At 36.9% G+C, this 16,175-nt stretch overlaps 1 protein-coding gene across 1 annotated transcript in view; it reads left to right on the top strand.

The window, feature by feature from the left end:
- CFAP99 (cilia and flagella associated protein 99) overlaps positions 1 to 16,175 on the top strand; it is a 56,850-nt gene that overhangs the window by 2,904 nt on the left and 37,771 nt on the right. Inside the window, exons 2-4 of the mRNA XM_061993222.1 lie at positions 140 to 267; positions 11,662 to 11,806; positions 14,702 to 14,796. Of these exons, the coding sequence (XP_061849206.1) occupies positions 140 to 267; positions 11,662 to 11,806; positions 14,702 to 14,796 (368 nt within the window). The remainder of the gene's footprint in view (positions 1 to 139; positions 268 to 11,661; positions 11,807 to 14,701; positions 14,797 to 16,175) is intronic.

Here is a 16,175-nt window from a genome sequence, read left to right as displayed (position 1 = left end):
GAATAACTATGATTTTGAAAGCTTGACCTAAATGTTCTCTTCTACATTATTGCAGTGTATCTTCTCCATGAGCCTATCAACATATGTTATGCTACCACTGAAGGAGGCATGAAAAATTAATGATCTACTGTATTTATAGGATTGTTCGTGGTGAAGATGGTCAGCCATGGAAAACATATTGCAATAATAGTCCAACAGCTTAACAAATTTGACTCTGAAAATCAGAGCGCGGAAGATTTCTTGGATGAATCGGCTAAGATGTTGCAGGTATATTTTCACTTCATCTTAGATAGCTTACTTTGGTTTACCATGTGATTTTAAATATAGAGATATGTTTTCTATCCTGATGTAACTTTCATGGGTTTTTCTTACAGTGACAGTTTTCATTTATGAGTAAAGTCCAAATTCTTGTGGTTATCAAGAGAAAACACAGAAGTGAAGATCAAAGGGATTGAAAAACTGCTTGGGTAGCAACAAAAAGCCAGGAAAGCAACAACATTCTAGACTGTATCTGACAGTGATAGGGGAAGCTTCTCTTCTGAGCGAGCTGTTCTATAGTTTCCAATCTCCTCCTGTCCTTCCAAATAGAAATTTCTGTCAGCACTACCTGTTTGTATGTAGAAATGCAGTTCAGAAACTGACTCACAGGATGGGTTATTCTTGCTTTGAGGACCACTTACTTTAAGTGACCACCAGAACTGTGGGATGGAAGGCAAGTGACAATGAATCAACTACCTAATTTTAATCTCATATTACAAGTAACCAGACCAAGATTTGCCCATACGTAGCTGTACGGGCTGAAGCAGTTCTCATCTTTTCCTGATTGTAGTCTATCACCTCTTCCTATCTCTTTGTCCTCAGTGCTACTCTGACTTGTGCTGATGCAGCTACTGAATTGAATCAGCTGTCCAAAATCACTAAGGGAAGACAGTGATGTTGTTTAGACTGCTATTGTCTGTGCTTGCCGTGTATTATCAAACTACATTGACAGAGCCCTAGATTCCACACTGCTGTGTAGCTCCAGTCCTCATTTCCACTTTTGACAATAAGGTCTAAACCACTGCTGTTCCAGTTATAAAGTCTTTTACATTGATTTTGCATAAACAGAAACTACTACAAGAATGTAAAACTATGGAGGTGTGGTATGAAAATCCGAGGCTGAGACACTGGATCCGTACACACTTACTTGACTGCTTGCTTTCTTAAGCAGGCCCCTAGTTTCTGTTACTGCCCTCCTGCCCTAGCTCATATGCTGAATTGCATCAGGGAACTGATCCAGTTTCAAAATAATCATTTTTCTCTGGGCAGAAAGCAGGAAAATTCAGCTACTACTGCTGATGAAATAAATACTTGTAAAAATTCATGTTCAGAACTTTGTTTTCAGCTCACAAAAGGTGATACAAAGACAAAAGAAGCAGTAACTCCATTAGAGAAATATGAATCTTAGGTTTCATAATAAATGCTTTCAAGAGGGGAAGAACAGGGATGATAGCTGATGCCAAAGGTAAGGCAGAAATCTTTCTCTAGGATGATTTCAACTTACTACATAATATTTTTGCTGTGAATTTATCCAAGAAAACAAAAAGTAATATCTGTGTTTACCTAAGATTCATCTTTGTTTCAGTACCAAATGAGTAATTATAATTCATCATGGAAAATTCACTTCAGTTCTTTCTCTTCCATAATAGGCATATCATAGAATCACAGAATCACTAGGGTTGGAAAAGACCTTTGAGATCATCAAGTCCAACCACTCACCTCACACTGTCAAGCCCACCACTAAACCATTTCCCTCAGCACCTCAGCTGCACGGCTTTTAAATTTCTCCAGGCCTGGGGACTCCACCACCTCCCTGCGCAGCGAGTTCCAATGCTTAACAGCTCTCTTGGTGCATATGATCCTGAAAGTACTGTAGTGTTTTTGTACACATGATTTCCAGGCTTGGCTACCTACCAGTTAGCCAATATTAGCTGACCCATGCACAAGCTTCCTCCAGTTTGTATCCTGGTTAATACCATCGCTTTAAATCACAGACTAGATTCAAGCCTGTATGTCTCATGCTAGCAGCATGACAGATAGCAAAAGTAGTAGTGTCCCATTGAGCAGGTAGAATTCAGGAGGGACAGATTCCAACAGCACAAATCTAAATAATTGCAAGACACAGCTCTCTATTTACTTAGGTATGCAATATATCAGACTTCTCAACAAGTTACTATCTTCTGTACTACTAGACTTTTCTAATTGCTAGATAGTTTTCCTTCCCTTAAAAGTACAATCAGATTGCAGTCATTACCAACACTGTACATTTTATTCATACTATATATATATTTATTGGGATTTGATGTTTTCTAGTCTTATGTCCTTCTAATATAGTATCTGAGGTGCCTTGTTTAGTTCTTCGTTAACCTGTTGATGACCTGCATAAATTATACTTATTAGCCTGTTGCCCAGCTTGTTTGTGGTTGTTCCTGGTGAAACCAACAATTTTGGGCTAGATCATTTCCCTCAAAATTGAAGGACAGCCTGCACAGGTCATTCCTGATTTTGTTCAAGGGAGGTCATTACCCCAGGATAATTGCCAGTATTGTCAAGTGCCAAATCCTGGAAATAAATACCTCTGAAAGCCACATCTTCTTACATGAAGTACAAAGAGGAGATAGCAAAAGACATTTTGCAGAGCAAAACCACTGTCAAAATGAAGTAGGTTTAAAAGAGCAAAATAAATGTTTGTAGGAGCTGATTGAAAGTAAGTAAAATTACTTGTTTGAAAATTTAACAAATAAGTAGATGAGCATCCTTGGCTGATCAGAAATGGGGGATGACATCAGTAAAGAATAAGAGATAAAGTTAGAATGGAACCCAGGTGTGAAGCATCTTGATTAGCGAAGACAGGCTGCTTTGGTTTCCTGTGCTAGAATCAACTGTGAGATGCTAGGTGGAGTAAGTGGGTCAAAATAATGGACTAGCAGAACAATCTTAAGGATGGCACTCCAGAGTGCTGATTTCCTAGAGAAACATGGGAATAGTTAAAGCCAGGAAATAGGCATTTATTGCAATAAACCAGGAACAAACCAGGGAAGCTGCCTTAGATTTTAGCCGTGAAGGGACAGGAAAACACTACTTGAAACCTAGTGTTCAAAAAGAGTGAAGAGTGCAGATAAACTCATTATGATATCCTGGACAGTAGCCTACATGAAAAATGACCTCTGAAGTTACGGGCTTGACTGATATGCAAGGTAGGAATAGTACCAATAATTGAGAATTAGCATGAGAGCACAACTTTTGTTTTAGGATTGTTGAAAATGAGCTGACAAGAGTGAGGAAATGTCACAGAGAAAGGCCAGCATTTTAAACTGTAGTTTAGGGGTTTCACTTGTGTCCATGATAAATGTGAATATGTTATGAAAGGAAATCAGGCTTAGTCCTAAGGGAATGAGTCTGAAAGGTACAATATGTCTTGATCCAAATAACCCTGTCAACCATCTACCAGAGGCATAAGACCATCCTTGCAGGAATTCATACAAAGTAAAGCACTAAAAATGACTGATGAAATGAGGGTGGGAAAAGAAGTGAAAATGGACAAGGAAATAAATATTAAAATAAAGGACTTTACAATATGAATGTCTTAAAGGCATGAAATTCAAAGGGTGGAAGCCATAGAGTGAAAATAGACTTACTTTGCAAATGATAGCAAGAAGTGATGGGTAGATTTCCATATTAGATATACTACTAAGTATAGAATTGGCCTTTGTTGAATATTCTGTTCCAAATCCAACACATTTGTGTTGGTTTCATTGTGCTGCTGTGAAGGTAACACAAGCCAGAGGTTTGTGTTATAACTCTTCAGCAAGATTTTCTTATTAATCTCTTGATACTCTAATTTTACTTAGGGGTAAGGTTAGATGATTGCAAACAAAGCCCAAAATATGTAATCGTGTGAAATAGTGTATTTTGCTCTTTCATAACTACTATGTAGAAAATTTATGTCTTATCAGTTCACAGTGATTGACAAATGGGCATAAGAGGTTTGGAATACCCTGCTAGCCAAATAGTGGGCAGATGGAAGAGAAAGATAAACTGCATTCTGTTCTAAGTTCCCTCATCTTTCTGTCCCTGTCCATTCTCTTACTCACCCTCAAACTTATTTGCCTACCTCTCTTCATTTAACCTGTCCCAGTTCCATCTCTTCAAGTTTTTGATTCCAGTGCTATTGTTACTGTTCTGCTCACCTCTTTGGTTTTGATCTGCTCATGCACATTGTTCTTGCACATTCAGTTCCAGTCTCTACTGTACCTAAAGCAAATTATTAATATCTCTCTCTCTTCAAACTGAAGCTCATAAGAGGCAAATGTCACAAAGACAGCCAAGACAGGCTCTCTTCCATCAGTCTTAGCTTCCAAACCGACCCAGCATGGCTTGACCCAGTCTTATCCCTGGGCTGGGCATGGTAAGGGCACACAGAATCTTCAGGGCAGCTTACTGCTACAGTATAACTTCATACAAAACACATCCAAATGGATAGTTTTCACTTGGAAAAATGTGCACTGATTTTCCTAAGAAAACCAGAAGGCCAATTTGTAAAGCACTGCTTGGCCCCTGTGCACCACTTTGAAAATACATTGCTAGCTCTTTGTTTGCATTTGATTTGCAGCTACTTGCTATCTCCAAGTAGCTAGTTAAAAAAACTGAAAATTCAACAACTTTCCCAGTTCCTTGTATCAAACCATCTTGTTCCTCTTGAATAGTAAGGGAGGGTATCCATTAACTTCCAACAGAAGCAGAAACAACCTCATGATTATTATTATTTTAATCTCTTGATGCATCTTTATAATATTATTTAAATATCAGTGTTCCCATCTGAATATATTCTGACATTGTAGGAAGTCTTGTCTCAAGCTTTGAGATAGAAAAATGTTTGGAAAACATTTGAGTGTGCAGTCTGCATCCATGTTTTGGAGTGACTGCTCAAAGTCAGAAGCATTACCCTGTATATATATTGATATAAATGAGATAAGTAGTTGGCCATCTTTATTTATAGGGAAATTATGACATTAGATATTGCTATCAAGAGTTATATTTTCCTAGCTGTGTGTGAGATTTAGCTTTACACAGTACATTTACAGTAATGACAGCCACATATCTAATCCCTGCATGCTGCTTCCAAGAGAACCCATCTTTCCCCACATTTTTGTAGTTGAGGTAGATCAAGCAGATAACATATCCACTAACTGTTCAGACACATTTTTCTTTTTCACTTTTTGCACTTTTCAGCCACTCAGTATCTCAACATACAAATAGAGAATCAGAAAATGAGTACTAAAGGAAGGGAAAGTGAATGTTAAAGAGCAGAGGCAAGCCATTACTTTGGCAGGAGTTCAGGTCTGTCTGAAGCATTGTATGGATAAAAACAGAATCTTCTTTTGGTGTGTTGGAAATGCATCAACAGATTGCTGGAATGCCAGGTGGTTAATAGTCTTTAAGACTGAGTGTCAAGAGAGAGTATAATAACGGCAAGAGAGAAAGACACATACCAATCTCAGCTCTGATTTTCCAACTCCTAGTTCACACTTCTGTAGAAAAGTGGAGTTAGGGAAACTCAGTGATTATTAGCATACTGGTTTTAGAGAAATACAAGTGAAACATGGTAAGGTTTTTGTAATCATGAACAGTGGGAGATAAATAATGTGCTTTCCTCTAATTAGAATGTTAGGATCAAAATGAATGTAGAAGTGATTCTCTGTTAGCCTCCACACATTTTCTTTCTTCAACATGTAAATTTTACATCCTATTTGTTGTTCTCAGTGAATGATCAGACAAGTTACTTCCAGGAAGAAAACAACACTTTGATTTTTAATGCATTTATTTACAATCTTCATGTTTATTGTATTGTAAGTTATATTTATAACATAATACTGGACTTGATTTTCACTGCATATATTTTCACTAAGAACACAGATTCATTAATAACATGATGGGTGATTCCTAGTTGCAATTGTGAGGAATCATATTGTGTCCCTCAAACCTCCTAAAACCAAATAATGAGTGTAAATAAATGCTTTTGCTTCAATATTGTGACCTTGTTGCTATTAAAACAGAATTCAACATGAATTATAGTGAATGAGAGATTAACTAAAAATAATTCTTTAACTCTATCCCAGTTCTTTGAGTTAGTAGCATGCACATCGAATTTATATCTCTATATTCTGTTGTTCTTCATTTGAATGCCCAAGCTACTTCTCTGTGTTTATCCCCTTCCTAAATTCTTTTTAATACTCCTTTCATCAGACCGATGCCTTCCAGATAATACCTTAATTCTTGTCAACTAAACATCCTTCATTTTATTAAGTATTCCTCAATTAAATCTATCAAAAGTGATCTATATCCAGAGGCATCTTTCATCCAGTGTGTATTGTACATAAGGAAATCATTTCATCAGGCCATTTATAGAAACAGACTGCATCTGTTCATTTTGAAAAAAGATTCTGTTTTGTACCTAACTGAAGCATCCCAGGCATTTTTCTTCCTTGTGACTGTTAAAATCAAGCTTTTGCTATGATAACAAGAGACAGATTTTAACACAGAAGTTAGCATGCAATGTTTGTGCCTTTCTCTATGCAAATAACTCACTTCATTTTCAGTGGAATTCTTTATGTCAGAGTGGCAGGATTGGACCCACAATATTAACCTTTATATATCCCAACTACTGAAAAGCTTACTTCTGTAAAATCAGAGCTGCAATCCAGTCTCACTATTTTACTCCTTTATCTCTCTCATATTGATAGCAAGATGAACCTGTTTATGAGCTTTCCATTTCACAAGAACATGGTGTAATTTGGCACAACTCTTCGTAGTTCTCGTTTGTGTTGGTTTGGCTGTGTCTCACACATGCCTACTCAGCTGTGAGTAAAATCCCCACATGTCAAAAGTCATAGATTTAGTTTTAAATATGAAAATAATGCAAGCTTATTTTGATATACATGGTGTAAAAAAATCCTGCTATATTATACAAACCTAGTTTGTGTTATTGGTTACTTACATAAATGCAGATTAGACTCTTTCTAAGGAAAGGATGGAAGCTGTTTTTTCTGCAATGACCTAAACATGTGGTTTAATCTCAAGTACAAGGGAAAATAACATCAACTGTACCTCTTCAAGATGGTCACCATTATGACAGGAAAATGAAAATACTTGCTTGTGCCAGCAACATTGACTGTAAATAGTAGGAGGAGGACATTTTCCTACTTATATCCTAAGATCCCAGGAAACCCTCTGTTTAAATGACTTGCAGCATATTCCCTGACTTGAGAGGGAAAGAGGACTGGGTTCTAGTGGCTGATAAAAAATCCAGTGAAGGCAATAGGAATGTTATTTTTCATTTCCACAGCATTTTGATTAGACCCTTGGAGAGGACTAGCACTGATATCTGAAGCACTATAAATTAATCAGACTGCATCTGCAAAATGTGCATATTCTGCCTAGAAGTAGACAAGCTCAGTACATACTCAGTTCTCACAGGAGGTGAAAGCTATTTTATCTTTTCATTAAATATTATGTTTTTTCTAAAATGTTTGTTTCACCTTAAACTAAATCCTTGTCCTGAGAAGTCTCAAACAGGACATCGTTGAAATTCCTTTCCCTCCCTCACTCCAGAAACAAAAGCTACGTCCCAGCTACAGCTAAGTGTGAGGGAACAAGGAAAATATGTCCATAGAGCAGCAGACATTAGAGATTCCTTAAAACAGGGAGATATTGCCAATCAGCACACATTCAGACAAGAGTTGTATATTTTTTTCCCAGAATCATTCAGGATAATTTCAGACAGGATCATTCTTTTACAACTCAAGCGCTCAGCAATCAGAAAAAGCTGAAATTCAGTGCCATAGAGAGAACACTTTCAGGTATTTGTATGGGAATGATATCGTGAAAATATATAACTCTATTTTACTTACATCCAGTGCAGCCATTGGTCAACATAGGAATACAAAGATTTCCAAACGTTGAAAATGTAGGATCATCCAGTATTCATCTACCATAAGCTTTCTGTGCTTTACATAATAAATCAACAAATAATAAGCTGGAGCAATAGAGATAGAGCATTTTTTTTCTGATAATGGTGTAGGCATATTGATCAAGATCTATTTTGTCTTCTGATAAATTTCAGTTTTCAGTGCAACAAAAGATGATAGCTGCATGTATTACTTTTACCTGTAAATTATCTGGCCTTCCTCATGCTGAAGGACTCACATAACATATTGCAAACCTAGCTAACTGCTACTTGTTTCAGAGAAGTGCATAAGGTAAAGTATACTCGAAAAGGTAAGAACATGTTCTGATGGACACAACAAATGCTCAAAAATTAGCATGTATTAATTCCTGTTGCCACCAATAACTTATGATATCACCTGGGCCAAATCTCATCTTCTCCATACTGTAAACCCTGCATTTACAAAATAACACTGCCCAAAAGAAATCTCATTAAACACAATTAATGTTAGTAAAGTGTTTTGAGGGCCTCATACAAAAGGTGCTATCAATGTACAATCTATCATATTGTACCGCTTCAGAATCATTTGACTCACTTCTGAATTACATCCCACTTACATAAAATGCAACATAAAGTGCACAGAATGTGCTTAGGAATTAGTGCTAGATATTACACATGCCCAACGTGTGACTTTCCCAAAGCAATTATGATTTCAGATATACACATAAACTATAAATATCCTCGATGAAATTTGTTGAGGACACAATGCCCTTGCTATGCAGAGAGTATCCTAACTGTTTCAAAGTGTTGGTTTCTGATACACTAGATTATTAGAAGGGCTTAACCAACAACTGGCTCACCTTTGAGATCTCTTATCCAAGTCCTCATCCTGCCCATTCTTGTTTAGTTTATTGTGAGTTCCGATGAGATCACTTCCTTCGATGACACAGCTGCAGGCTGCTGAACTATTTTCAGTTTTCATAGTTAGAAACAGAACACTTAGTACTGTTCGTAGTTGAAAGCAGACTCGGTTGATAGTATTTTGTGACAAGACTTTTTGACCTGTGGTTCACAGAGTTATCAATCAGTATTGATGTTCTGGGGCACAGTTGTCCCGAAGGTAGCACCTGCTACCACCTTGTTGTTTAGCTCAAGGCCATGCAGTGGTTATGGACTTTCTTGCTCAGGCAGCAAGCAAGAGTAAGCACTTATTTCTATGTTTGTCTTAACAACTGTCTTCTGACTGACTTGTTAGAATAGTAAAAGTAGAGTGAATAAATATGCAATTGCATTTTTATGCTATAGTCTCTACTGTATAGGAGTTCTTATTTTGGGCAGTGGTATCATCTCTCCAAAGTACATTTGAAAGGCACTGGTTTGTTGTAGCGCTTTATACTTGTATCAAAGAACTCAAAAGGAGAATAGAAAGGCTCAAACAAAGATCTTGGAAACAATTTATGGTCTAGATTTCTAGCAGAGATAGCAGTGAGAGTTTTTGTGGGCTTGTTTCCAAGGGACTTGGCCAGTTTTACTGTGGACTTTATTATCTGAGCTACTGTTGTCTGCAGATTGATCTGTTTATGAACAACGGCATTTCTTCAAGGGGACTAATTGGTTTAGATTCAAAATGTCACAAGCCTACTTTTACTGGAACCGCCTCACTTTGCCATTCAGGTATTTAGGTTTGCTTTTGCCTTTTACGTTGATTTCTCAGATATTTAATATAAAATATGGGATATACATTTGAGCTTTTAGTGGGAGGTTAGATTTCTGGATTTTCTTTGTCGGTTCTTTGAAAAAACTTCCATAAGTCTTCATCCAGAAAAGATATATTTGGAATGGATTCTGTCCCTCATAAGAATTCTCAGTGCTTAGCAAGCTGGAGTCCATACTTCCCATCAAATTAATTTTTTTTGCATACTTTCAGATGTATTCAGGCTCTTTCCTTTGCTCTTCTATTTGATCTGTTCTCCATCTAAGCCCTTTTGTATGTCCTGTTTTCCCTTCCTCTCCTTTTCACTCACTTCTCTATGTTCCTTTGCCACCTCACTCTACTTGGCTCTGTTTTCCCAAACACATTCCCCTTTACCTTTCTTCCATCTGAACCACAACCTTTTGGATCTTTCTCTACAGGCCTGACTAAGAAAGTAGGTGATGTCCTGCTTATTCACATTCAGTCTCTAATGCTACCCAGCAGACTTTGTAAAGCATCCATGTCTCCATGTAATGATTAGTTTGGTTACACTCTTGTTTCTTCTCCCTCAACATATCTGAGTCACAGAATATATTCAGAGTCGTACCTGATTACTTCATTTTTTCATAGCTTCATAGATTTCTTTACTTCATAGCTTTTCCATCGTTTTAACCATTATTAGCCTTAAGGACCTAACCCCCTTCTGTTTCTGTATGTGTATCTTCAGTAATATTGTCTATGACAATTCTGCTAGAGAGACAGTCAGATGTATTAGTGCAGTCGCAATGGCAGTAAAGACTTCACAAGGATGTATGTACGTGTAATTTTGCCTGCATTCATGTGTATGGATATATGCATATGTAAATACAGACAGATACGGAGACAATTATACAGAGGCCCCTTTTTTTCTAGTAATGATGCACAAATTGGAAGGACTGAAATCTGGCTTTTGAGCAGGAGTAATGAAAAAGGATTGTGCTTGCTTTGACTGTCAAACTGAGAAAATACACCTGGAATTCTTCTGCATAACTTTTTACATTTAAAAATTAGAACTTTGGTTTTAATTTTTTTCCTTGTATTTGCTCAGTCTCAAAGCCCTGTGTAGTGTCTTACATCAGAAAACTCACATAGCTCCTTCCAGCAGCCTCTAATAATACCTTTAAAGTAGAAATGAATCACATTAGGGAAATAAAGAGATCAAGATGCTAGCAGATAGCCTTCTAGGCAAGGTGAACCTCTCATCAGATATATTATTGCCATTCAGTTGTTTCCACATCACAGAGCTGTGGGAGAAATCATATATCAAAGGTGAACTACATGTTTTCAGAAGATACACTTAGCATTTTGCTTGGCTTCTTGTCTTACCTCTTTAAGTCACAGAATCTTTTGTTATTTTGTTGTAGCGTGGCTGTCCTCCTTCAATTCACATAATAGCAAACTGCTGAACACGACTGGATACAAAACAATCTGCATTATCAAGAATGCTGGCACTCATGGGTTTAGATTAAATTAGTTCTACTCTCCAATATTAGGTTATGTTAGCAGTTAAGAGTCTTCTCCATAATCCTTGTCCAGCTTCTCCCCTTGATTTAGTCTCCTCAGGTGGCACAGACTTCACTGGCAAAGAACAGGTTTCCTTCTGAAAAAGCAAACTCTTACTGAAACTGTCTCATATTGTTGACTAAGTTCATCATTGCTTGTACCTCAGAGACATCAAATTTTCTTTGCTTTAACTGTTGACATTAACTCATCGGAGCCTTTTACCTAAATGCATATGTCAGCAGATAAACTGGAAGTTTAACACTGGGGAAGGTTACATTTTGCTTAAAAAGGGCCATTAATTTGTCAGGACAGCCCATATTTGATAGTATTAGAAGTTGCTTATATTTTCCAATTACTTCAAAATGATTGTACTTTGTTTTGTACACAACTAACATTTTCTTTCCAGAATACAGTAATCATTATTAATTTTGTATCTCTATAGACTCTTAATGTGACAGAAAAGAAGTTTGTGTTGGATACAGTAGCTGGATGCATAGAATATAAATCCTTGCTGGATGTAGTGGTCGATGCCTTTTTTGTTCGTGATGGGAGATACTGCCTCATTGCTGAGCGGAACCTCTACGTAGGTAAGTTTTCTTGAAAACACCAAATGTGTTACCACAAAACCTTTTAAAATGTATTTTATTCATGTAAGTCTTAGTATTATGTGACATTTGTAGCATCGTCATTGTGCCAAATGTGTTACAAAGTACAGAACTTTTTCCAATGGCCTTAGGATGTAAAGGCTGAGTGCTGAAATTGTTATTTGGTGTGGACTCTCACAGGTGTTAATTGCAATTTTACTGAGAAAATTCTGCAGAATATGCCTGCAAATGAGGTAACATGCAGGTGCAAAATAGCATTGATGGCTGGAAGAAGTCTCTTGGAAGTTTAACCATCACTTTAAAAAATGTTCTTCAGTGATTTCCTGTAATTCTCTTCTATGCAGCCTATTACCTCAGCCATTCAGATATTAAGTTGTGTAACAAAGCTCTGTCTGCTGAGGAACACGGCATATCTCACAGTATGAAGATATAATTATCTCTCTCCATGTTCCTGCATGACCTGATCTAGCTGGACCTGCTTTAGCAGGGAGGTTGGACTGGATGATCTCTAGAGCTCCCTTCCAACCCCTACCATTCTGTGATTCTCTGATTCTGTGGCTTTCTTCATTCCTGGCCATCACAATGACTCAAATAGGCTTCTATCAGTCTGCATGAGTGGAGTAAATTGTTTTCACTAGTTACTTGGTTACGATAATTTGCAGTACAACTATATCTGATAGTACAAACTGTTTAATCAGGGTGGTTACTACTCCCAAGGTTATTTCAGGCATTGAGAAGTAGTTTAAAAAATATTTTTATGCTCTGCATTTAATAGGCATATACCAAGACTCATTTATTGAGTCCCTAAATATGTTGGAACACAAATCGCACCAGCATTGGTTCTCTAAGTCACATACTTTCTGAAGCTTTGTGGGTACTTTGAAAAGTCAGGTCAATTTAATTCAAAGTGGTTGAAAAATAAAAAAAACCCCTATCTAATATATCTGCATTTTATCTTTGAAAAGCTACTAAATTTTTATGGCAATTCTGGTTGTCACAGTCTGGAAAGGTATAGAAATCGAAATCAAATAACAAATGAAAGGGAACCTAAACTGTCAAGGATAAAATTAATAGTATATTGAATTTATTCTAAATGGTGATGCTTCATTGTCTCCATTTCTCCAAAGCCATGTTTTTCAGTGTCTGGGGCACATAAATTATACCTTTAAGCTGAGTGTTGCTATAATTGGATTGTCAGGAATGGTCCACTCAAAAGCCTCCATTAATCATAGGCAGAGGGTAAGCCCCGGAAAATTTTCCTTTATCAACAAGTTGAGAGTCTAAGGTCATTGGCTTACATTTTTTTAAGCTGCTTGTGGTTCCCTTTGCCAAGATGCATTGACACTTAAATGATCAAAGCTGCTTATAAAGGCTGTTGCTATGTGTGAGCAGATTTGAATTTAATAAAGCTTGTGGGAGATAAATGTATATTCTGCTAAGACTGCTTAAGTATGTTGCTATGCTAAAGCATAAGATTGAAGCCTAACGATACACTGAGTTGGCTCTGCACATTGGTTAGAATTTACTGATTTTATCATTACTCTTTGGTGGCAGCTAAAATCAAAGTGATCAAAGTGAATATGCTCAAATGAAGGCTGATCTAGGAGCTCAGAAACACGTCTGCACTGAGTGTGCCCGTACCCAAAGTGCATACTTGCCAGAGCGAGGTGCAAGCATGGGGTTTGGATTTTCCAGAGGATTTTACAATTTAAAAACTTGGGTTTATTCTAATTCAGAATAAAAACAAAGATTAGTACAGTTTCTGCAAATTGATTATGGAAAAGAAATACTAGAAATGTGACATTTTAAGTTTAAACATTTTGTTATATATAATGTTGTCATGCATAATAAAATATGATTTTGGAACAGAAAATTAAGAGCTATCCTCTCTGAAAACATTAAAGACACAGGACGTTGAAAAATTAACTATCAAAACGTTCTTTTCTGTCTCATGTTCACATTAAATTTTCTCAAAATAAGCTTGCTTATACTGAATATTTTGGTTACAGTAAAAGAAGGAGCTGTTTCTAACAATGCAATACTGTCAGAAACTTTTCAGTCGTGTCTCTCAGGAGCCATCTGACTCTTTCCTGCCTTGTTGTCAGACTAACACAGAATTTATACAGAGGGGATATGCAGATATTTCTTGTATAAGCTGGTACTACTAACCAAAGGAACAAGCCACGATTTTTCTCATCACTGGCCACTCATTCTCAGTCCTGTGACATATCTTCTTTTGAGTTAGGACTTGTGGTAAGCAGCTATCTAGTGAACTGATCAAGAAAGTGCTTCAGGTTAAAATTCAGTCTGTTTTAACTTGATTGTACTTGCTCAAGAGAAGAAGCCAAAGGAGGGGATGAGAACAAACAAGGGTAAACAGAGCTACTTGTTTTAGTGGTGATGTTGGCATAATGAAATCACCCTGAAATTGTGGCAAGATCTTACCTTTGGCCTTACAGGATTCCAAACGCTGCTATGGTAGATCTCCCAGCTTTGCAAGCAGGGTATTTGCAGGCATCAATAGGACCTCTGTGAATTACTTTAGATAACTGCAATTTGTTTACATTTTTGTGTCAGTGGCTAGATCCTCAGCTGTTAGAATTGCATAAAATTTTGTAGATTTGCACTAGCTTGGATCTGAGTCACAAAAGAGACAACTAATCTTTGTGAACCATAGCATAGTCATGATGCTAATAATGAACTCGAGGTTAACATTATATTATAACTTAATGTTACACTTTCTCATTGTCTAGCAGTTAGAGAAACAATATTGAAGACTATCTAAAATTAAGAGTATAGATCCAGAGTATGCTGAGTATAGGGTATGGGTTTATTAGAATATCCTGCCATGTTTTAATTGTTTGTATCTTTTCATAGTTATTTGTTATCTGGCTACTTTTCAACTAGAAGAGCTTGGTCTTCAACACTTCAGCAGAATCATCAAATCTCTGGACACTGCAAAAATGCAAAAGGTAATGAAAGTCCCAAACATTTAAAAAAAATAATTAATGATCTTTTCATTATGTTTGATTAATCAGATGACTTTTCTCAACTTTCAGGATAATTTAACCTGAGAAATTAGTGTTAAGGTCAAATAATCACATGATTTACAATTAATGTGATTTACAGTTATCACTCTAACTTGTATACTCACTCTGCTTGCATTCTTTCTTTGACTTTAAGCAGCAGAAGTGTTTCCTGTATACAACAGATCTATTGAAACTTGCACTTCCTGCTGATTAGTGGGGTTTTTTTATTTCCCCTTAGATAACCTACTACCACTTCAATTATCAAGCCTCTTGTCCTTCCGTCATGTTTTCTCCTCAAAAAAACAATTGCTCATTTGGAGCTATGCATGTACCAATTACACCCTTACAACATAAGTGCAATTGACCACACTATTGCTGTTAAACGCAAAGTACGACAACAAAGTTCCCCCTGCCTTTTCCTCTCTAGAGTCACAAATTTAGGTTTCACTCACCAATTGTTTACTAATTTTCATGAAATTTTAATAAACATTCATATCTTCTGCTTCTCATTCAAAATGATTGAAGGGCTGATTATCTTAAAAGCTATGTAGGAAAGAGAGGCAGAGGGAAAAACTGAGCGGCAACAGTCTCATAATCCTTGTTTTCTTAGGAAAATGAGTTAAAATTAGATTACTGGTGGCACAGCCTATGTAAACCTTGATCATCCAGATGTTTCAAAGCATAGTCCAAACACAGCATTTGAGTAACATCTGTGATGCATGAGATAGGCAAATTTTAGTAATTAATATCCAAAGGCTAAGGTTTATCCTTACACTGATTACTTTGAATGTTCACGTGGATGCCAGTGTCTCTTTAATGAGTACAGTTGCTGCATAGTATGTAAGGAGAGGCTAGGTTAGGTTCTCTGCACAGTGTTTTTAGAAACACTCATTTCACTTTGTCGGGATGGGCTTACCATGGAATGGGTTTTATTAATTCCATTCAGAGACAAAAATTATATACTTCATTAACTGTTAGAAATAACAGAGAATTGGCTGGAAGAATTATCATAATCTGGTAGACAGACAAATCACTCTGTCTAAAATGCTCTCCCAGCCCCTTCTTTGGTAAACATCTTAGGCACAAGCCACTGGATTGGATGCATTTTGAGCTCATTCAGCTAGCAACCCCATTTTCCCACTTCATGCCAGTTATGTTGATTCCATTCACTTAGCTTTATATGGCTTAAGCATCAGCGCCCTGATGTTCTATTTCAGGTCATTTCTCATTCCTTGTCTGGAATAACTCTTTTCTGATAGGGAAGTGCTGCCTTACACTATGGTCTGAACCTGCTACTTTTTTCCCTGTAGAAGTAACTTTGT

The sequence above is a fragment of the Colius striatus genome, chromosome 3, assembly GCF_028858725.1.
Source record: "Colius striatus isolate bColStr4 chromosome 3, bColStr4.1.hap1, whole genome shotgun sequence".
Classification (NCBI taxonomy): domain Eukaryota; kingdom Metazoa; phylum Chordata; class Aves; order Coliiformes; family Coliidae; genus Colius; species Colius striatus.
Note: the sequence above shows the minus strand (reverse complement) of the source record. Positions and strands in the feature narration are given on the sequence as shown.